The 22625-nt window shown below is 42.6% G+C and overlaps 9 protein-coding genes across 9 annotated transcripts; 3 read left to right on the top strand and 6 right to left on the bottom strand.

Moving 5' to 3' along the window:
* Positions 1-158: 158 nt before the first annotated feature.
* On the bottom strand, positions 159-772 carry LOC128302946 (larval cuticle protein 65Ag1-like). The gene is made up of 3 exons (XM_053039798.1): positions 764-772; positions 466-584; positions 159-408 (listed from the first exon to the last, which is right to left on the bottom strand). Exons 1-3 carry the CDS (start codon positions 770-772, stop codon positions 159-161), a joined length of 378 nt encoding a protein of 125 aa, XP_052895758.1.
* Positions 773-1226: 454 nt separating this feature from the next.
* Positions 1227-1779, bottom strand: LOC128302945 (larval cuticle protein 65Ag1-like). The gene is made up of 3 exons (XM_053039797.1): positions 1771-1779; positions 1573-1700; positions 1227-1494 (listed from the first exon to the last, which is right to left on the bottom strand). Exons 1-3 carry the CDS (start codon positions 1777-1779, stop codon positions 1227-1229), a joined length of 405 nt encoding a protein of 134 aa, XP_052895757.1.
* Positions 1780-2142: 363 nt separating this feature from the next.
* LOC128302944 (larval cuticle protein 65Ag1-like) lies at positions 2143-2663 on the bottom strand. Its single transcript, XM_053039795.1, has 3 exons — positions 2650-2663; positions 2466-2606; positions 2143-2404 (listed from the first exon to the last, which is right to left on the bottom strand). Exons 1-3 carry the CDS (start codon positions 2661-2663, stop codon positions 2143-2145), a joined length of 417 nt encoding a protein of 138 aa, XP_052895755.1.
* A 433-nt stretch (positions 2664-3096) lies between these two features.
* Positions 3097-3638, top strand: LOC128302943 (endocuticle structural glycoprotein ABD-5-like). The gene is made up of 2 exons (XM_053039794.1): positions 3097-3135; positions 3279-3638. Exons 1-2 carry the CDS (start codon positions 3097-3099, stop codon positions 3636-3638), a joined length of 399 nt encoding a protein of 132 aa, XP_052895754.1.
* A 297-nt stretch (positions 3639-3935) lies between these two features.
* On the top strand, positions 3936-5370 carry LOC128302942 (larval cuticle protein 65Ag1-like). Its single transcript, XM_053039793.1, has 2 exons — positions 3936-3944; positions 4996-5370. The coding sequence occupies exons 1-2, from the start codon at positions 3936-3938 to the stop codon at positions 5368-5370; spliced, it is 384 nt and encodes a 127-aa protein (XP_052895753.1).
* Positions 5371-6014: 644 nt separating this feature from the next.
* LOC128302120 (endocuticle structural glycoprotein ABD-5-like) lies at positions 6015-7456 on the bottom strand. Its single transcript, XM_053038858.1, has 3 exons — positions 7299-7456; positions 6373-6482; positions 6015-6251 (listed from the first exon to the last, which is right to left on the bottom strand). Exons 1-3 carry the CDS (start codon positions 7308-7310, stop codon positions 6068-6070), a joined length of 306 nt encoding a protein of 101 aa, XP_052894818.1. The 5' UTR covers positions 7311-7456; the 3' UTR covers positions 6015-6067.
* Positions 7457-10525: 3069 nt separating this feature from the next.
* On the bottom strand, positions 10526-11616 carry LOC128304628 (flexible cuticle protein 12-like). The gene is made up of 2 exons (XM_053041835.1): positions 11605-11616; positions 10526-10831 (listed from the first exon to the last, which is right to left on the bottom strand). Exons 1-2 carry the CDS (start codon positions 11614-11616, stop codon positions 10526-10528), a joined length of 318 nt encoding a protein of 105 aa, XP_052897795.1.
* Positions 11617-15094: 3478 nt separating this feature from the next.
* Positions 15095-15531, top strand: LOC128304663 (endocuticle structural glycoprotein SgAbd-3-like). Its single transcript, XM_053041871.1, has 3 exons — positions 15095-15103; positions 15175-15281; positions 15345-15531. The coding sequence occupies exons 1-3, from the start codon at positions 15095-15097 to the stop codon at positions 15529-15531; spliced, it is 303 nt and encodes a 100-aa protein (XP_052897831.1).
* Positions 15532-20894: 5363 nt separating this feature from the next.
* On the bottom strand, positions 20895-21442 carry LOC128303177 (endocuticle structural glycoprotein SgAbd-2-like). Its single transcript, XM_053040043.1, has 2 exons — positions 21434-21442; positions 20895-21356 (listed from the first exon to the last, which is right to left on the bottom strand). The coding sequence occupies exons 1-2, from the start codon at positions 21440-21442 to the stop codon at positions 20895-20897; spliced, it is 471 nt and encodes a 156-aa protein (XP_052896003.1).
* Positions 21443-22625: the final 1183 nt, after the last annotated feature.

Below are 22625 nucleotides of genomic sequence, written 5' to 3'. Positions count from 1 at the left end.
ATAGAACTGTTTTATGAAAGCATAAGAACCACAACAGTGGTCTTTTTCATTACTTTCACTTATTATTTCTAATTGTAAGTTTTGCGATTTTATTTTGCTTTCTTCCTTTTCAAGAGGTCCCTAAGAACATTTTTCATGGAAAGGTCCCTACCATATCCTTAACCAACCAGTGATAGCAGCAAAGCATTGTTAATTGGAGCTGCCTCAACGACTGGCAACTGGAATTCCGAATCATCAATATCAGCTTGATTCATTGTACGATATCCATTCTCATCCGCAATGAAATCTACTCTGTGAGTGGCGCCATCTGGTGTATGGAAGCTGTACCACCCGGTTACGCTTAACGCACCCGTATTGGGGTCGATCGTCCCAACTTCTTCGCGTGCTTGGCCATCCTTAGTTTCGTAGCTAAAATGGGTGACAATAGTTAGGGCACGAATGTTTCACGTACAAGTCAATACTTACGAAAATCGATATCCATTTTCCGTGTGCACGTTCTCATAGCTAATTAGATCGTCGTTTTCTTTTCCAGTTGGAGCACCAGCAATAAAAGGAGCCACGAACACCACGAACAGAATAGAAATCTGGTTAAAACAGAATTAAAAGAATAATAAGCATACAACCATTTCATGTTCGAGCATTTCCGGGATAAAGCAAAATTCGCAGAGCAAATGTTTGAAACCCAAGTGAAGTTTACAATATCTAAAATAAATCAATAAATAACTAATAAATATTCAAAATCCGGCCACAACTATGAACTTACCAGGCGCATTATTTTAATCCTTTGCATAAAGCAACCTTACACTGAGCAAATTGACACCAGAAATCAAAACACTGTGCACATGTACGCGGTAGTGAAGCATCTGCGAATGTTGGCAAAATATGATCATCGTGGAACAGATCGTTTGATTAATGTGTGGCTCAGTCAAGGGACATGAAGAGGGAGCTACTTTCAAGGTCGTTGTTTTTTGTTGGCCATTTGCCCGAAGATGTTATTCGGGTACGTTTAATGATTTTGACCGCTGAACTTATTATCTACGCTCACTGCAGCTGCTAACGAAGATCCCCGAGAGCGGCCAACTTCCCCGACAGTCCTCACTCACTGCTCACTCATCTAGTATGACATCATCGTATAACTAGCATTAAAAAAAAAGGAAATTTACTTTATTTGAAAGTAAAACATAACACTCTTAACTTTCGTAACAATAGATAAATGCGTAAAACTATTATCCAACCAAGGATAACAACACCGTTCGCGAAACGCCACTATCGACGAGCGGTGTAAACACATTGAACGCGTTCGGATCGGACAGATTGGCACCGGGAAGGTGCGCACCGAGCGGTCGAAATCCGTTCTCATCCGCCACGTACTTGACCTGATAGGTAATACCGTCCGGTCCGATATATCTGTACCAACCCGATATTACCACCACTCCGGTTTTGGGGTTGAGCTCAACCGTTTCGTCGCGCCATTGGTTGTCCAACGTTTTGTAGCTGCAAACAGATGATGAAGAAGATTATTATTAGCTTTAGTTTGCGGTACCGATTGGAGGGAAGAATTAAGAGACTTACGAAAATGACTGACCATTAGGATCGCTGCTGATCTCGTAATGATCGATATTATAATCCTTCTCGAGTGCAGGCCGAGCTACCGACAACAAAGCAAACGACAGTAGAACGTTCGAGTAGTAAAGCAGTTTCTGCAAGGGATGAAAAAAAATTGTCAAATTATTGAACGACTTTATGTTATTTGAGGTTCAGTGCGCTTACCTTGTTCATGGTGTGCCGAATTTCCGTAATGCGAGAAAGACGTCCAACCTGTTTCTGCTAAAATGAAGCTTTGATCGTACGAAACAGACGTTGTTTGTATGTTTGTTTCGTAGCCGTTCGTTGATGTAGATTATGATTGACCCGATGGACACGTTTTGTTCGGTGCGAGTGGGGATAAACAAAATGGGTAAAGTAAATAAACGAAATAGAAAACAATCTCCATTTCACAGCGATATATTTTAGAGTTTCAATAGACATGAAACATTCAACATTTCCGTTTTTTTTTCATTTACATTTCACTACACACACACACACGCACACATTGCTGCAAAACCGACTGCGAGATTACCACCATTCGTGCACAATCGCTTTCTAACCGACCAACGACAGGAGCACAGTTTTGGAGATTCCGCCCGATTGCGGCGTGGAAATGGCGTACAAATCCGGATTGGGATCGGCACCGGGGAGATGCGCACCGAGCGGTTGAAACCCGTTTTCGTCCGCCACGTACTGTACCGTGTAGTAGACACCGTCCGGTGCAACGTAGCGATACCATCCCGAGATGACGAGCTTACCCGTTTCCGGGTCCCAGGATGTTGTCTCCTCGCGAGATTGGCCATCCTTCGTGCGATAGCTGTTGGACGCATGCGAATGTTACTAAACATTTTTTTTGAACCAGCCTCATTACAACTTACGAAAACATTTGCTCGGTGTCGTCAGCTTCGTGATAAAAACTTTTCAAATTTGGATCCACTCCTTGGGCTGGCGCACCGTTGACAGTGTAGACCGTGAATATCGCAAGCAAAACTAACACCCGCAGCTGAAGAATGATAAAACTGTATTAGATGAAGATCGATTTAAAAAGTGATCAAAAAGTACACCTTCTGCTTCATATTGCGGCAGATTCGACAGAAGACACAAAACCGGAGAGTGCACACAAATCTAAACCTGCTTGTGAGGAAGATACAACCGTACTGACGATAGCGATACTGAAATAGGATTATATTTTTGGAATCGTTTTGGGGTGGTTTTTCTGCCAAAAAAAAAACATACTAAACGGCCTTGAAGCAGCATCTTCGCTGTCTGGGAATCTGTGACATATCAGAAACATTTACAGATGCATCGAAATGCGCTTTCACTAGCAGACTGCTATCGTAAATGATGAAGTTTTTTTGTAGTTACGAGTTAAATTCGTACGTAAACAAACTCGCTATCAACACTAATATGCTATCGTGAATGTGTTTGTCTGATACATATCCCGCTGTCAAACATAACCTTGATCTGTTCAGTTGTAAAGCATCGTTCGGTCCGTTCCCCGCCACGCAAATGAAGTCGCTGACCGACGAACCACCTAGAAGCCGGATGGTTGGAATATTTCAGTATTGAATTATCTCCCTTGCGAACTGGACGCGTACAATCATTCGACAGACGATGGTAAAGTGTGCATGGCGGCCTATTTAGAGCGAGTTTACTCACATTGTACATTTTCTTTATTTTATCATTTAAAGCACTTCATATCTCTCAACTGGATTACAGCAACGGTAGTGTTGCTGGCTGTAACGACTATCCTTGCAGCGCCGGTCCGAAATTTGGATCCCGATCTAATCTACTACGATAACACGCGCGACGAAAGTGGATACAGCTTTGCGTACAAAACTAAAGACGGCCAATACCGCGAGGAGCAAGGATACATCGAACCGGAAACGGGCATCTTACGGGTGACGGGCCTGTATCGTTTCCAGGGCACTGATGGTAAGACGTACGAGTTCAACTATGAGGCAGATGAGAATGGATATCGTATCGTGAAGAAACGTCCTGCCTTTGGAGCTCCAATTTCCAACACGGTGCTACTATCGCTCGTTGGTTGAAAAGTTCGTCGCACAATAGTAACTGAAGTAAAGGTTTTTTCCAAGGGAAGAAATACATGCTATGCTGCAGTTAAAGTTGTTTTTTCTGATTTCCTTTGATTGAGGAAGAAAAAGAGAAAAAAAAACTTGTTTGATTTTCAAACAAACAAATAAACGCTTTGCGATCGTCAGAAGAAAGGTCACGAACGGTCAGGTTCACACGTGAACTCCATAATCGATTGTTAATGAGTAAATGATTTTTCCCCCAAAACCTGCCTTAAAGTCAGTATATGTGCATTACAGGGCTCTCCAATAGAGATGAATAGGGTAAGTTGACAGTTAAATTAAAAACAAAAACAAACTATTCTTCTTAAATAGCAGAATATTGAGCAACCAGAATAACAAACAGTCGTATAATTGGTGTGTTGTTTTATCATTTAAAAATTTTCGATATCTGTTATGTTGTGTTATAGGTAAAGATGTTTGATAAATTTTCATTTTGACTATTTTTTAATCTGCATAAAAAATGCCCTGTTTTAACTATACAATAAATCGAAATATTTGACAAATTTTAAAGGTAAAGTGTTTTTTGTTTGATAATGTATATCTTATATTATCGTTAATTTTTTTTCTAATTTTTTATAATGTAATCATTTTATCGAATCTATTGCGGAACTCCGTAAAGTTTTTTCCTGTGCTTATTTGAATTTGCAAGCTTCAAATCTGGTCAACGCCATCTAGTGATGGGAATATGAAACAGAATCAAAAGACTTGTTGGCGTATAGCGACGAACTTGACGCGAGATAAATAAAATATAATCTTTATCTTTTGCATATTTCTCGAGCTCACGAGTGGTCAAAAATTGTTCTCATTTGACAATTACTTAAACAATTAATTACAATTTTGACAATTACAGCTAAAGAGTACACATCGATATAAACCTGCTTGTGAGTAAGATGCAAGATGCTAAACTACCGGCGAGGTCATTTATAAAGAATAAAACAAAACACACACTGAACGACCGCGAAGGAGCATGTTCGCGGTGAACATGTGTACCGCATCAGTATTATTTACAGATGAACCAAAATACTTTCACTAAGAGACTGGTATCGTGGATGATAGTTTGTGTATTTTCGAATCAAATACGCACGGATCCAGAATGCCAAAATACACACATATTATCGTGTCTGTATATGTTTGGTGCTTGCCGCGCTGACAGCATTTAGTGCTCATCTGTCGAAACAGTGAAATAGTTTTAGTCTTGAATCATCATCTGTACGTCGTGGATGAGTATATTTACTCAATAAACAATGGTAAGATACAAAATCGCTTGTTACTAGATATTTAATATATTTTTGTTTTACTTTACCGTTTGAAGCACTTCATATCGTTTAGCTGTATTATAGCAACGGTAGTGTTGCAGGTCGCAACGTCTATCCTTGAAGCACCGAACCCAAATTTAGATCCCGATCTAATCTTCTACTATAACACGCGTGATAAAAATGGATACAGCTTTGCGTACAAAACTAAAGACGGCCAATACCGCGAGGAGCAAGGACACATCGATCCGGAAACGAGCATCTTACGGGTGACGGGCCTGTATCGTTTCCAGGGTACTGATGGTAAGACGTACGAGTTCAACTATGAGGCAGATGAGAATGGATATCGCATCGTCTCGATGATGGCTGCCAGTGGAGGTTCTCCGGGCTCTGATACAATTTACAACACGTTGCTTAATTCACTCGCAGGTTGAAAAGTTCATCGGATATAATACGGAAGTAAATGTTTGCTCTATGGGAAGAAATAAATGCTATATAAAGATCATGCAAAATCTGAACTACAATGTTTGAATACCTTAATTATCTTGCAATATGCAGAATGTACAAATAAAGCTGTCTAAGCCCCAGCATGTGTAAGTGATGTAATAACTCGTAAGACCTTGAAGCAGTTAGTTAACCTTGAAGTTTGTAAGGGTTGTTGGAATCTAATAAACGAAAGCGTTTCGTAAATACCAGTCGAATATTATTACACAGAAGCCGCGTGCAGATCAACAGGATACGTAAAAACTTGAATAAGGTTCCCGCCACCAGCAAATCAAAGTAGCTCGCAATCATCTATAAGCGCCATCTCGCGATGGGAATATAAACCAAAACCAAAAGACTTGTGCTGGCATAAAGCGACGAACTTTTACCCGTGGAGAGCACTCGGATGAAACTTGCATTGCATACTTTCAGGAGTGGTTTTCAGGGCGAAAACAGATTTAAAAACCTACCGTTTGTATACTACAACGTTACTACAACTCGCATACTTCAATATTGCTCTCATACTAATTTTTCCACGACAAAGTCACAAATTGTAATGTATTTTTTACATTTTATTTATATGTATACTGTTTGTTGTGTTGAATCTCACTGTGTTCCCCGTTGCCGGCAAGCGTTGGAAAATTCGCTCTACAGCTTGGTCACCGTCGGACGGTATCCTTTCTCGTCTGCGACATATTCGACACGGTATCGCTGTCCGTTGGGGTCAGTATATTCGTACGAACCGGTCACCGACAATGCTGGCTCCTCAGCTCCCTCCACCGGCTTCAATTCACCCTTCTCTTCACGCTTTTGTCCATCGCTCTGCTCGTAGCTGAAATGTGCCAATTTTTAACCCCGTTCAAAGATAAAGCACAGCCACATTAGTCACCCCTAATGGCAAACGATAAGCTCCAGACGGAGCTGGAAATTTGTAGCCACGGGCGCAAACTTACGCAAATTGGTAGCTTCCATCGACGTTGTTGTCGTTGGTGAACTGCACTAGTTGCACATCGTCCTGGGCCTGGGCGGCGCAGAATACGAGCAGGGAGGCGAAGATAACGATCTAGTCGATAAAATAAATAAAATAGCAGAAAATATTAGATTCTGAGCACACCTCTCTATCTCTATCAAGCAGGAGCAGCAGTCTCGAAGTGCGTGGGATTATTGCGCATCTTTCGCTCTGTAATCTTTGTTAACTGCCCCATACTGGTTCGAGGGAAAATCCAGAGTGCCAAATCTTGTTCTGATAATTCTGATTTATGTGTATTCCAAATGAAGCGTGTGTTGGATGCTGATGATATCAGAAAATGTGAATCCGTCGATGAAAGCTTAACCTTGGTACGGCGACGAATATTTTAAGTAATCCGGGTGAGAATAACTAATATTGCTTCTCATTACATATTTTTTTGAAGATTTTATTATTCTTCTTTCTGCATGGTGTTTAGTGTTATTTATTTCGACGACTTTTAATTTTTGGATGTTTTCATAAAATCTAAAATAAAAGTTTGCAGACTATTCACAACAACAGATAACAAATAGATGATAAATCATAACATTTGTTTCTCTGTCAACTGTTCATTGAGAATACGGGAAATGCCTTAGTAATAGAATATTAACATTAATTGTTCGATATCATATTGTTCACTTTGTTGATTTTGTTGAACCAGTGGACACGTGGACACTATTTTTCGCAATGGTAGTACACAAATTTGCACTCTATGTAAAAATTATGACATAAATCACATCTCTTTCAGCAGCTATGACATTCAGCTTCCAAACACTAAACATTATTCCCATTTTAAACATCTTTATACACTTCACGTAATCCAACTCCTACGTTTGACAGTCCTCACAGACGCGCAGTCACGTTGGAACTCACCACGTGTTTCATGTTGATGATTTAGCACACACACAACTTGTCACAAAGTCCTGCAAATAGTAATAACCGTCCCGGTGCAATACAGGAGCTACTCTCTCTCTCGGAATCTTGGATGTAATCTTCTCGTGCTGGATGGTGTGCTGAACACGATCGTAGTAGCGTACCACGCGGACAGAATAATGAGCGTCCAAGATGATGTGCGGCTCCTTTTATACTGTCACCCCGTGCCGGGCTTCAAGCCGGACATGGTGGCGAAAAGTTAGGCTGTATGCAAGGTGACAGGGATTGTGGTGCCGGAGACCGTGGCTTAGGTTGGCGCTGCTGTCCGATGGCCGCAATTTATCACCACCATTGGGAGTTTATGCTCTTTAGCTTGTGCGTGTGTGTGCTCGTAAACCCGTGCCGGTAAGATCACGTCTTGGGAGGGAGAGAACAGTGTTTGATCGCAGGGAAGATGAGCACGTACGCAGCAAACTGTCGATCGGGGAATGCAAAGATGCTGCAGGTGGGTTTGGTGGGTTTGGATTTTGGGCAGTGGGAGAAAGGTAAGTAGATAGCAAAACCGGGGATGACAGTGTCAAAAGTTGGAGGACGATCATTTACAGTAGCTCCAAGAAGGTGTCCATACTGGATGTGTGAATTTGTTTAAAATGTTGGAAAAAGTTGTCAAACAACTTCTCTGCCAAATCATGTAGGTCAATAAACGAACTATTATTTTAGTGTAATTAGTGTCATGAACTATAACTATAATTGATGCGTCTTGAAATCCATACACTGCGCAGTACGAGAGTGGCAATTATCTTCATTAAAATGCAAACATCGAAAGCAAAACAATAAAACCTCTCCCCCATTAAATGTAAAAAAGGTAAAAGCTATTAAAACCTTTCTAGTGATTCTTCTTCTATCTGTGACGTTCAGAGTAGCGTTAAGTAAGTCAAACCATTTATTTCACATTTATTTTGGATTTATAGACAAGGGACTTATTCGGAGTCGACAATTGGCATGAAATTAATAGTTCTTAGCCAAAATTTCCAAAGACTTTAAATTTGTATACCCAATTTACTATATATAATTGAGTTTTTGTTCGTTTTTTTTTAAACCAGTTTTAATCTCAACAGCAAATAAAAAATAGTATTGCCAATTGCATGTCACATCACCCAATCGAATGAGCATGCTTGAGTACGCAAAGTGCAATATGCATTAACGAATTATCACATAGGTGACAGCTTCATGCTCACTATGCAACGCGGCCCGTCAATGTTCGATTCATAACTCCATTCACTTCCAAACAGGTGACAATGTAGAGGAAGGCAACAACAAAACTCACCTCCAGCATGGTCAAACGTTGCTTAAATTTGTTAATTTATCAACCAGCTTCTCGTTAGCATGTGTGCACAGTTAATGATTTCTTGACCAGGTGAAAAATGTTTGACAATTAAATAAACGGCCGATCGCTGCCGTGCGGTGGTTTCGTTACGGTTGGTGTGTGTGCAAAAAAAATGTCCCTTTCTGTCCCAAAAACTGACCATGAACCGAAAGAAGAAAAAAAAACCCCAACACTTGCGCACTGTCTACTGAAAACTCATGAGCTAACAGATCGGTACATGGACTGTACCAGCCGCAACAGATTACGCGGGAATCGGCTTGTTTAAAAATTAACGCCTTCCGCGATCTGCGCACCAAACAAGACCAATGACCGGTCGGTGTGTCGGCTTCTGTCCTAACATTTCCACCCGTGCAAGGGGAATAAAAACCAATCCGGGATGGATCCCCAAATCCCGCCCAACAGGCGGCCGGTAATAATTGGACAACTTCAATCATCATTACGTCCAGGGGGGCGCGTGGAACATATCGTGAAGGTAAGGTTGGCATTACGATTGTCTAAGGTGTATTGTTTTTTTTTTGTCGCGTTGTTGGTGGTGTTATATGTATGCTGCAATATGCTCTTCCATCGTACTTCCCTTCATGACCTTTTGTTTTTTTTAAATTGCCCAGCAAAGAGAAAGAGAGAGAGACATGCGCGTGTGTGTGTCCCCCGAAAAACATGATGAGATAAGCGTGCAGAGAAGAAGAACTTCCATCTCATTATCGGCAACAATCAATTACTCCCATTCGTCACGACGCGTCCCATAACGATAGCGACATTCATGTTCGTAATCCGCCATTGTGCATCGATTTCCTTGAAGGTCTCTCATTTTCGGTGATGCGTGGTGCTGTTTTATCACGCTTTGAGAAATAAAAAAACAAACGAAAATCTTCGAGGCTTATTGAGACACACCAGCAAATCTGTGTGTAGATTGATCAGAAAAAAAAGTAATACGAAGGTGGGGATGGAAGCGAGAATAGGAAACGCATCTAACACATCCAGCCAGATGCTGCATAACGATGACACTACTATCTCGCACATATGCCGATGGCGTAAGACGTTCCCTCCCCTGTGAGGTCCGTACGCTACTGCTTCAAACAGTAAAACAAACCTTGCAAACAAACCACTCAACCAGCATGTCCTCGCGGATCGTATCAGTGGCCGGGCTAGGAGTTAGGGGCCGCGCGAGAGGTGCGATGATCATGTGCATAGGTTAAACAGTGGGTGCGCGTGCGTATCCAGTCAAAGTCCTCGTGGATCGGCGGTGATAGCACGGCGGAGGGCAAGCCACCCCTCGTGGCCATCGACACGCTGGTAGTTAAACAAATCTGCCTCAAATTATCAAACACTCGGCAGCGCGTGCTTGACTCTGAACGGTCCGGAGATGATCGATGATATTTGTGTCTGTGAGGCAGTTGGTCAAGTTGATCGCCGAGGGCTGTGAGCTTCCCGAAACACCGAATATCAGATGATGATGATGGTTTAGCTTTACGTCTCTTCTCCCAAAAAAAAATCCCTATCTCTCGTCCTATTACCCCGCCGTGAAGGTCGTGTTCGGATGTCTACCGAAGAAGGTGTTCGTCCTTGGGCGGTAAGGAGGGGGTGTACACCCTCTTAACGTGTGACAGCAGCGATTTTGTTTTTTTTGGAAATGTTTTGTATATTTTTTTTTTGTATTATTTCACATCAAAGTTTATAACTTTCTCTCTCTCCCTCTCTCTCCCTCTCGACTGGTAGTGTTTTTTTAACGTTCCCCTGCACGCAAAAAAGAGGCATCTTTGTAAGATTGGCGAACGATCTTCCGCCGCACGGAAGCTAACGCGGACACAGTTATGGTGGTATGCCATGGCACGAAGCACACTTAGGCCTCGGTGATGGTCGGGTTGAAACCGTTCTCGTCGGCGGTGTACTTGACGATGTAGCGCTTGCCGTCCGGATCGGTGAACTCGTACTGGCCGGTGATGGCGAGCGCCGGCACATCCTCGTTGTCGAAGTTCTTCACCGTCTTCAGTACCGCCGACTCTTCGCGCTTGTGATCATCGGACTGATCGTAGCTGAAGCTGTACGAACCGTCCACCAGACCGGCATGGTCGATATCCAGCTTGCGGACCTCGATGTCACCCTGGGGTGCGCACGCCGCGATGGCGATCAGAGCAGCGAAAACGATCTAGAATTTTTGGGAAGGATAGAGGACAGACAGATATAAGGCGACGGCTCTTACTAATTAGCCGGAAGCGAACCGTGCAAACGCTTCCCGGTTCGAACCGGCAATATAAGCTTAAGATGAGCTTAATTGGCAATGAAATTCGATCGTTTGATGCTGCAAACGCAACCAAAACCGTACAATTTCATCTTCATCCTACAGTCCAAACATGCTATTCTTTAGGCCTGTTTCGTTAAAGCACATCAAATCGATCACCAGTTAAAACCGTGGCTGTGTGGCTTCGTTTATTCTCTCTCTATTTCTGTGCGACCTTGGGGATTTTTTTTCACCAAAGCTTCACACTCCTCTACGCGCTGGCGTGTGGCGGTAGGTTTATTATGCGATCATAATATTTACATGCTGCAATCTATCAACACCCCCTGCTGAGACGCAGCGAATGCCACTGGCCCATTATTAGCGCTGTTAAGCGGCAGGAAAATATGACAAAGTTGCAGCTATAATCGCATCTAGGAAATTGATTTTTCTAGACAGCGCTAACAACATGAAGCGAAATAATAGACAAACGACGTGATTGGAAGATGTTTTTGGATAATTTATCGCTGCCGGAATCGCCACATGTTGGTGTGCATTAAGTATGCAAAATAGCCTCTCCTTAAAACTGAAACTGAAGAAGCGGTATAGAATATTCTTATCCACACTGCCTTTCTAGCACTTTCTATTCCGTAAAGCACGGTTTCGGTCCATCACTTGTAATTGCTTTGCTGTAGATCACTCACCAGGCACTTCATTGTTGCTAAGTTTTGGGGATTAGAGTAAGAACTGCTACTGTGTGGTTTTGTTAAGCAAAAGGAAGCGTTTGTTTGCTTTCGATCTTTTCACTAGGCTCTTCGATGCTACAATGCACTGGGATAGCAGAACCACCGGGTTATATATCCGTCGCCCATCTTCCGAGGATGTTCGCCAACCGGCTACACGCCAACCAAAAAGCACTAGGTGACCTCCATTAATTCAAATTCCGCACCAAACTGATACAGATTCCGGTGTGCGGGACGGTCTTTTTTCCCCCCTTTCGTGTGTGTCTTTGTGTGCTGCTTGGCTTGAAAATATATGGGCAGCCCAGAAGATGCGCGAGTTTCGCTGAAACAACAACAGTGAAATAATGAAAATCACTTCTATCACTGGAATGTATCGGCCACTAGAGCCTAGCTAGCCACAGTGTGGTATTCAGATAATGGGCACTGTAACCTTTCAACGCCGGCACCGGCTGCTGGCTGCGCGTGGTTGAAGATGAATTTCTACCGGTGCAGCATCAGTAGCGAACTTGTTTGTCCTAAAGCGAATAGCTCGGAGTCTGAGCGTTTGAGAATTCGATAAAACTTTGCTTGATTTTGGCGAGACTTGTGACTTTTTTTTTGCTGATGTTTTTGTTAAACCAATGCTTAGTTTGTTGTAGGAGTTTCGCGGAGCAAGGCCTGCCGAAGATGTGTTTTTCAAGGTTTTGATTTATCATACCCGACTCCGGCGGGTATCCGGTTCTGTGTGTGTTCGATCTGGATAATGAGTGATCCAGATTGTTTTATTGGCGCCAGAGGTCTCGGTCGTGTTTTGCACACACATTAGCAATCGGTTGCCTGTTTTTTTTTGTGTGTGATGCTTGGGCGGTTTTGTTACCAATCACAAGGTCGCGACAGAAAGGATTCTCGTGGTGTAGCACAGTTCTAGAAGTCCCATAGATTAGAATACTGGGAAGTATGGCGAACAGGTTTTCTTCTTCAGTTCAACATTCGGTGTATGCAAATCAAGCAGAAATGGTAGACTTTTACATTAGCTTGGTGTAGTGTGCTACTAGTGTTTGCTTGGAAAGGAAATGCGATGTTGAATTTGAAGATGTACAGCGTTCTGTTAAACGCGATCATAGACCAGCACACTACCAGCATATAAAGCATACTATATGCTTTGAATTGCTTTATTATTGCTTTAAATTAATTAAATCGAAAGAAATATTTTGATAATGCAGATAATTTTCTTATATTTTTAAAAAATTTGTTTAATGTTTTATTCTATATACCATATGTTCATATGTAGCTTCATAACGATCAATTGCATGGCGCGGTATGGTGGTGTATTGGTAGTGGCGACGATCTTTACACGACAGGACCGAGGAAACATCCCATCCGGACCGTTCCCACGTAACAAGGACTTCCTATCCAGCTACATAGCAATAAAATAGGACGATACGGCTTGGCCGTTCTAACGAAAAAAAAATCTCTCCTTATTGTTGTGTAATTAGCTGATTGGTTGGTTTTTATAAAAATATATCTTGAATTAATTTGAGATTTTTTATTAAACATTTGATTGGGAAAATTGGACAAACACTTTTAATTATTTTTCTGTTTTCTTATCCTAACTAAAGAGAGAAAACAAAAGAGGTCCTAACCATGAAAACTATCTATAGAACTATTTACACTTAAATACTATGCTAACAAGGCTAGCGCACTAGCTGATGTAAGATCGAATTTTCGCTTATAAACAGATTATTACAGTATTTTAGGCTCTTCCGGGCAGTATATTCTTCTAGTTCGTCCATTTTGTTTTTAATATGAAGTAGCCTTGTGCTATACCATATAGGTTTGTTTAGTATTATTTTTAAGAAAAAATATAATCTAATTGGTAAAAACTAACCGTTATCTGTAATTTGCTATAGAAAGACTAAAGAAACAAGGAAAATAAACATAAAGAACATAAAACAGAATATGTGCAACATAGCAAAAGTAAAATTGTTTTAAACTTTATAAAACTCCCTCGTAGAAGTAACAAAACAGAAGGAAACACATCCTGCTTGCCTTGTAATAGAAAATAAGACCAAGCGCAAAGTGACTGATTGATTATTTCTTTCCATTATTTGATTTCAATATTTCAGGTTCAGTGTTTGGACGAGAACGATTTTATTATTAAGACAAAAAATGTCAAATTAACATTTGGTTTATAGTTTTTATCGAGAAATTATCTAAAAGCAACAGAAGACATTAATAAATTGATAAATTTCATTAAAAAAAATGCGGGTATAAAGTAAAGTCGTTGAGGAATTGATGATCGTCAATATTTTGCTGTAATTTCAACCAGTTTTAAAACGTTACGATTAATAAACTACAAAAACCGGATTAAGCTCCTCAACTCCTACATAAGAAACTCCAAAATTAAGCTGATTAATGACTGTTTCAAGCTAATAACCAGTATAAAGAACCATAGCTCTGATGTAACGAGGTGCGAATATCCCGAAACTCGCCCAATTCATTGCCAAAGTCTTCGTCATTCGCAATATCAATTATCTAGCTCGCAACCGGCACACTTAATGTCCATCTCTCGCACAAATTCAAATCCAGCTTCAACCGAGCGATAACACTCCATTTTATGGACTCACAAATTGATGACTTTGGGGAGCATCCCGTCCGGTACGGTATGACGTAGGCGCCAGAACACAACACCGACCGGCAGACAAGTGACTTCACTCGACGGGTGCGCTACGCATCTGCCCGTGCCGAAGATGCCTCCATCCATTAGAAATTCTAATTCAACGCACTTTGAACTTTGCGCACGGTCGTAAATTAGCGTAACTCCATCCTTGACCGGGGCCGATGTCGATGTCAGTGTCGACACAAACCCAGACACAGGATACAGGTATTTTTTTGTGGGTCGTTGCGGTTCTGCGAGCCGGGCTCATCTTCATATCGTTTCAACCCCCCAGCTAATGACGCTGGTTGGCTGTTGATGATAGCGAATGATGATGCCGTTAATGATGCTTTTCTTTTCTCCGTAGCTCCGCGGGCAAAGCTGAAAGCGAAACGTGAAAAGAGTCGTAAAGTGAAGCCGGGCAAACTGCAAAACAAAACAGCAAACAGATTCCGCCAGACATTCCTTGTGGCGGGTGATTTGATTTTGATGATGCTCCGGGTGGCGGTTTTGGGAAGAAAATTGAATTGGGTTGATGGGTGATGACCACGGGCGCGAATGGTTTGACAATAAGATGACCCAACGGCAGAACACGTATGGGTAGGTTGCGGTTCTTAATGTCTGAAGATATCCCCTCTCTCCCGAAGAATCCCCTAGAATGCAGCGTCGTTTGGGTGACCGAATTCGCATATAAAAGCCGGCCTAGGAAGGGTTTTGAATATCAGTTGCTCAGTGTTATCTCCCTGGAATAAACGGTGTTCGCATTTCGTCTGTGTTTTCGTGAAAGCTTCTCCAACTGCCAATCCAGAGTTCAACATGAAGTTCGTAAGTCTAGTGCAAAGTAGGAGATGGTGTATAGAACGAGGGTGCCATCGTAATTGAACCCCTTATTGCAGGTCGCGGTGTTTGCCTTTGTGTGCCTGTTGGGCGTGTGCCTTGCCGAAGATACCTCCATCGTGTCCGACGACAAGGAGATGAACGTTGATGGCAGCTACAAGTTCTTGTAAGGAACGGATCTCCCTTGTGAACCCTGGTGAATCCTAACTCTTTGTCTTCCCCCCATTAGCTACGAGCAGTCGGATGGTCAGAAGCGCGAAGAAAAGGCAGAGCTGAAGGCATCCTCCGCGGATCCGGAAGTCCAGGCCATCTCGGTTAGTGGATCGTACGAGTACACCGACAACAATGGCAAGCGATATCTCGTCACCTACACCGCCGACGAGAATGGATACCGTCCAATGGTAAAGCAGCTGTAAGCGATTGCGCTGTTTCGTTCGTTTCGGGTGTTAAGCTTTACTTAGTCGTGGGACGGGGACGAGTGTCGCTGTTGAAGAGTGGCAGGAATAAACTTTCCAACAAACACTTTGTATTAAATTTGGTGTTTACTTTGCACTATCGTGAATGCGGTAACATCAGGCGAGCAGCTTAGTTAGATGACAAAACTGGTTTTGATCAAAAAAAAGTGTTCAAGGTCAAACACACAAAGCCCATCTTACAAGGACCTGTCTGAACTATTTGGCGGATTAAATTGATTTGAAATGCAAAAAGGCGAATGTCTCAATCGCGCTAAGTGAATATTTGCAAACAGATTAATCCATCCGAGCACGTTGCTGGAAATCTTCGTTTGCGGTGTTGATCATGTAAATGAAATGCTGTTCCAGCACGTTTTGCACCCGCTTACGCAGCTGGACGTTGAAATTGTCACCCCAAGAGGTTAGAGATTCTATTCTGCATCATCATTATTGTGTCAAACGGGGCACGAATGGTTCAGACGGTTCCTGGTAAAACTACAACACGTGGTGAAATCTGATTAGAGGCGGAATACATTCGTATCCAGACGACATTCAATTCCAAGCATTTCTTGACGCTTTATTTTACTTCTCGACAGAGCGATGTAAAGTTGATAGTAATAAATAACAATAATTAAGCAAAAAGGAAGCAACTATCAAACTTCCAAACGCACATCACCCATCAACACCATCGCGTGTGATCGATGCTCGGATGTTGCACGGTTACCCCGCGCTGGTGATCTTTACCCGCTAGTGTTTTCAAATGTCAAATGGTGATCCAGCACTCGATCGCATATCTCACAGCTGCACTAGTGGTGGGAGCTGCACAAATTCAAGTGGAAAATTGCACCAAACCAACCAGTTATCCTCGATCACTACACACCTGATGCTGCGTTAATGGAGATCCAGACGCATCGGTTCAAGATGGCGCATCATTTGTTACCGCTACCGCTCGGTACAGCGGGATTTACGATTGTGTTTGATAAGATTGTGACGCTGTGACGGTTGGAGTGTTCAATCAACGAAACCGTGCCGATGATACCTATCGACGTAAAGGTATCCCAAGCTGGCGAGAGGATCTTACGGGTCAGCAGGTAAAAGGGTCAACTTGATGATGCTTTAATGCTTGATTGGTGCGGGAATGCCACCGGTTTTGATTACATACATAACTTATCACACCACGGCGACGGTAATGGGCACGTACCGCTGATGAATGGGTAAACATTCAAATTTTAAACCAAATTAGACAGCTCGGTGGTCTGCGGCCAAAAGGGGAGAAGGTATCTCATAATTATGATCTTTTTCGATATTGTAAGCAAACCGGGATGTTGTGAAGAGTTTGCATTAATTTATTTGTGAGTGATTGGTTTGACAATTTAAAAAAAGAAATGTTTAAAACATATTAATCATGTTTAATATATTTTATTTAGAAATTTAAAGTATTCTTTTTACAAGAAATATGTATTATTTTGTTCAAACTATTTAGCATTTAATTATATTTCTTATTAAATGAATTTTTAAATATTTTTAATATTATGGAAAACCTGTGAAAAATCTCAAACAGTTAGCAGGTTTACTGGAGACAATCTAAATGTTGCATGACGATCGTTTTATTTGTGTTATTTTTATTATCGCTTCACCTTCACTTTCATTTGAGGCACTCTAAATAACATTGAAAGTGAGAGTGATATACCGATTGCCTACCTTTAGGCGTTGATCTTCACCACAGCATCTTCGCGACCGAACAAACGCCTTCAACGTTCAATCAAGCAACGAACCGAACCGAACGAAATGATGACCTGTTCCCGGGGAACTCGCACCCAACCGTACATTCGACATCGTGCCTTAAAATTTGAATTACATTAAATTAATATTCCATTACATTAAACGAAGCGCAACACAATCATATTAAAACATTAAGCAATCATTGCGTTAGGTTTCCGGGGCGAGTGAAATAATTTATGCACGGTGCGTGCGTACTCAAAGGATGATGAATTTCTACTCGGTCGTCACATTCGGTAGTCCCGTCTATAATGTGGTGTGGTTACGGAGAATTAACTTCTGCCTGGCCTGGCCGTACCGTGCGCTCGGTCCCCTAAATGTATGTTCAACACCAAAAGCCCAACCAACTGAACGACCGACCAGACAACCGGTCCTGCTCACGTCCCGAGCACAAAGCGATACCAAAGTGGCCCGGTTGTGGCAGTGCGACCGGTTGCAGCTTGCGTTGCGAGTGTACCATTGCGTTCGGGTCGTTTGATGCCGACCCTGCAGGCAAGGACATCCTATTCAAACATTCAATCACAGCCTGCTCGGAGGGTGAACGGGAAAATCGTTTTATTATTGCAAGCCGTGCACTACCAGGGGAACGACCGGCTGCACCGGCTGCTTGTGCAGTAGCTTACGAACAAACGGGCGAAAGAGACGTAGAGTGCAGGGTTGAATGGAATGGTGGTTTTAGCATTTTAAGGATTTAGCCACGGTAACACCTGCATGTTCGTCTCGGTTCTAAAATAAACACCACTAGTCGCCAGCATGTACAAGGGGTGGATTTGCACCGCAAATTTCTCTCTCTCTCTCTCTTTCCCTCAGGAGAAAACCCGCACCAAACAGGGTGCAGAAGGGAAATACAAAACCGATGTGAGGTAAAAGCGATTTGTTGTGTTGGATGACGAGAGCAAAAACATATGATCGGTTCTCATCGTGCACTTTTCGGAAGGATGCCCGCGCGAACACTGCGCCTGCGGGTGGGTTGATATGGCGTAGGGTGCGCTGCTGAGTGTGCCAAAACAGCAGCCGTGGACTTGCTGCGCAAAACCGGAAGCACCATGGGAACTGGCGCATGTGTCGAGGCGTGCTGTGTTGGTACGATCGGTACCGCACCAAAAAAAAAAAAAGGACCAGAGGTTGGTGTCACTCTTCTGGTTGCTGATGCTTGAAACGATTTGCAGCAAAGGGAGAACACTGCAAGGATTATCCAATGGGAAATGGTGATGCAAATCTAAATCGTGTTCTCTTCTTAAAAATGCAACAGCGGAACGGCACGTCGATGGGGTTTCGCTTTCTATTCGCTTCTAAATTTGCGTTGCTAATAAAGCACTTGAGATTGGGTTCGCTTTTTTTTATTCATATCGGTTTCTCGAAAATCTAGGCGAAACAATTGAATTATCTTACTTGCAGTGTGCGCTATCTGATCGGGTGCGTAGTAACGCGTTACAAAAGGTTAATAATGCTGAAAAAGAAGAAAAAAAAGATAACTATTTTCACTTTTTCTAGAAGTACAGGCCAGGGAAACACTGCAAATGGTTTTTAAGATAACATGATCTCGAATCACAAACAAGGACAATCATTACTTTTTCGGGGATTGCTTTTATAAATAAAGCAAAACAATGGATAAATAATTCGAATGGGTGTATCAGATTCGAGAAAAGCTTTAAAAACTGTCAATAGTTACGCAATTATGAATATTATTTGAAGCACTTTCCACTATTTTGACTGCTTTGTTTGTCAGTTAATATAAATGTATTGTAGATGTTATAATTAAATAGACTTTTGTCATTGCGTAAGATCGCATGCGGATAAGATCATGTCCGTACAAATAAAAACATCATTCTTTACTAAAGATCTTGTTTGGACTGGTTGCATATGCTACTTCACTCTCAAGCTTAGACGTTGGTCACCTTCCTCGTTACCATACAGCATCGGTGCGGTAATCCATCATTGATTGGTGCAGTTTGCGTACAAAAAAAAAATAGCAACAATAATAACAATATAAAACACACACTCACTCACACGGGCGAAAGTAATAACATTGGTGCAGCAGCATAAAAAAAATAACCCCACCGAGAAAAGACTGCGTCGGCCACTTGGCGACGAACCTCTCCGCCATCCATCATGCGCCATGTGCCTGGAAACCGTCGAAAGAGGGCGGACAGTGCTTTTCCACAAATAAAAACCCACACCAATCCATCCGAGTTTCTTCGAGGCCTACCGTGATAAGTGTTGATGTTTCTGAAGCCGGGCCCTGTCTATCTGTCTGTCTCGTTGTGGCAGTGACTGTTCAATCAAATCAAAGCATTTAACAGCACGACCGGCAACAAAAAGCGCGCGGAAGGCAAACGGATGTGCTATTAAAACAATACTCACACATTTTACTGCATCATCATTTCCCTTTCCCCGGTGTTTGGGGGAGGGGAGTAGGAATTTATTTTTTCTCACTCTCGCGTGATGATCAATCAAGCCAGACTAGCAATTAAACGCATCATTAGCTTTTCCTTTCTTCAATTCGACCGATAGGGGAGGATGGGAAGTTTGCTTATGGATGAATTTAGCTTCCATTTTTAAATCTTCATTAATAAAATTATGTCATCCCGGAAGGTGGTTCGAAATTGCAGGTGTTTGGGCACAACTGTCCAACACTGCAACAAAGGCCAATGTGCACCAGAAACACTGTTTGCGAGCTGGAATTTCTCTTAGCGCTTGACCAATCCACATTGACGACGAATATGTTTGCCTGCCAGCAGCCATACATAATCCGGAGTGTTTTCCTACGGATTGCTAATGCACTTGCATCTCATCACTGGCACAGCAGCGTGTGGCACCCATTTTCAGGTGAACTTATGAGTCCAATTTTCTATCAAATTGGAGTACCGATTGCATTTGCTATTACAGTCGATCGTTCCATGTCTCTTTCTCTTTCCATCTCTCATCTCTTTCCGGCTCATTTCGATCGTTGCATATCGAGAAACAATCGGCAACCAAATATCTACTCACGAAACGCATGCCATACGTCCGTTACATCACGCCAGACGCATCCCGTGCGCATAGTTTTATGTCCGAAGTCAAAATCAGTATAATTTCGAATCGATGCCAGCTCACGTCATTTTTTGTTATTAAGATGTTCGAGCAATCATTTATGTAACTTATCAATGGTTGGAAACAGCATTTCAGCGGGCAATTAGCTCAGTGGCACACTCTTCGGTAGATGCATTGCTAAACTTTATGAAACTATTTTTTGTTAAAGTGCAAAGTATAAATTTCTTGCATTTCGATTTTTTTTTTTTGAAAATTCATTTCAAAATCGTATGGCTTTTAATGGAAATAAAAAGTATTTGAACGGTTTTGTTTACTTTTCTTTAAAATTGTTTTATATCACATATATTTGGGTAAAACATCATCAGCAAATAATAGGGTCTGGCCCATTTATCGGGACCCTCTAAGTCAGTCGTATTGATTTGAGATTACTTTTATGCTGGCCTACCGCGGCGGACATTCCCACCCCTTTGCTTAGGGAATGACCCTTTGCTGAATCGCCTCACGAGATCCACGCCTCAGTACGCACTGTACCCGTGCGGTGCGGGTTGAGCATACTCCGGCTCGTCATGACTCTGGGGCTGGCTGGCGGCCTTGGCGTAAGCATCGACCAGCTCCTTCGGGACCGGCGGCGGGGTCGGCACGTGCGAACCCTGCACCTGGAATCCGTTCTCGTCGGCCACGTAGCTGAGCGAGACGGGCACACCGTGCGGGTCGGTGTACGAGTACGAACCGTGGGCAACCTGCACCTCATGGTCCTTGCTGCCGGCATTCTTGACGAAACCTTCCTCCTGGGCCGTGATACCGTTGCCCGATTCGTACGCGAACTTGTAGCTACCGTCGTGGCTGCTGTACGATTCGCTGTGCACGATCGGTATATGTTTGGCCGGCGCATGATCGTACTCCGGTGCGTGATGGTACTGCTCAGCGGCAACCGTGGCCGAAGCCAGCAGCACCATACCCAGCGCGGCGATAATGTACTGCGTATGGAGCAAAAAAAAAAATGGAGGGCCCAATGAGCACAGGAAAGATCCTATTCGGTTAGGAAGTGACTTACCATCTTCATGGTGGATGGCTGGGCTGCTAAAGCTCACTAGCGGTTTGACTGGAATGTGGCTACCTTTGCACTGCGATTGCTGCGACTGCACTGATGGCCTTCCAAAATCGGGTAGTTCTTTTTATACCGGAGGCCACACTGCCTCCCCAGCAGACACGCTTGGCCGTGTGGGGGGGCTTCCCAGCCCGGATGCTGTGCCGACGATGATTCCGCCTTACTTTTCGCTCTCGCTTTCATGCACTCGGGGGGATAATGAGAGCACCGCAGCGCATCGTACTGATAAATAGATGTTATGCGAACGTTCGAACCGCATCTACCGGCTGAGGTCCAGCTGCGGAACCTTCGACCAGCCGAGTGTGTGTGTTTTTTTGTGAATTTGTTGCTGTTTTTTTCTCTTACTATGCACCGCACATCAATTCGTTTTCATTTTGTGTTTGCTTATGGAAATTGTGTAAACATTAAACCACCGGTGTTGAAACGGGGCACTATTGGTAGGTCTTCCTCCAACCAAAACAACAGCAAAAAATAGGAGAGAACAATCGATGGCGATCGATCGTAACAATGGGGAAGCGAAAGAGAGTGTTAGCCAAATGCGATACACTTGGGGAGAAAAATACCGAAAGAAAAAGGCAGGCGAATAAAGCATACCGAAGGATACTGAAAGCGAATGCATCGGATCGAATGGAAATGTATCGGTGGTGCATGGAAAATTGAGCCATTATCCGCGAATCAGTGTGCAATAAGAACAAGAACCGAAGTTGAGCTGTTGCAATACCCACTTTCGCCATTTTGGGCATTAATTTAGGTGCGAAAAAAAGCTATTTTCGTTTAACAAAAACCAGGCCAGACAAGTTATGCTCTTTTCTCTCCGCTGATTATAACCGACTGCTTTCATATTTCGTAATATATTTTAGTGTAAATTGTTACTCAACTATTTTATTAATAATAAGCAGAGGTTTATTTCGTGCAAAACGTTCAGATAATGATGCAGAGTTTAATTCAATACAAAGTCAGTTTATGCCAGGACTTCTGAAATATATTTGATGTATAATTAATCATCTCATCAAAGAAAGACGAACTTTTAAATTCTCCAAATTTAAAGCATAAAAAAAACTTCTTAAAACATAGAAGCAACTATTTGAGGAAAAATTCATCCTATTACCGTTTGCAGTGAACGATCAGTGAATATAGG

Source organism: Anopheles moucheti, chromosome 3 (genome assembly GCF_943734755.1).
Source record: "Anopheles moucheti chromosome 3, idAnoMoucSN_F20_07, whole genome shotgun sequence".
NCBI lineage: Eukaryota > Metazoa > Arthropoda > Insecta > Diptera > Culicidae > Anopheles > Anopheles moucheti.
The sequence above is the reverse complement of the archived record's forward strand: the minus strand, read 5'-3'. Positions and strand labels throughout refer to the sequence as shown.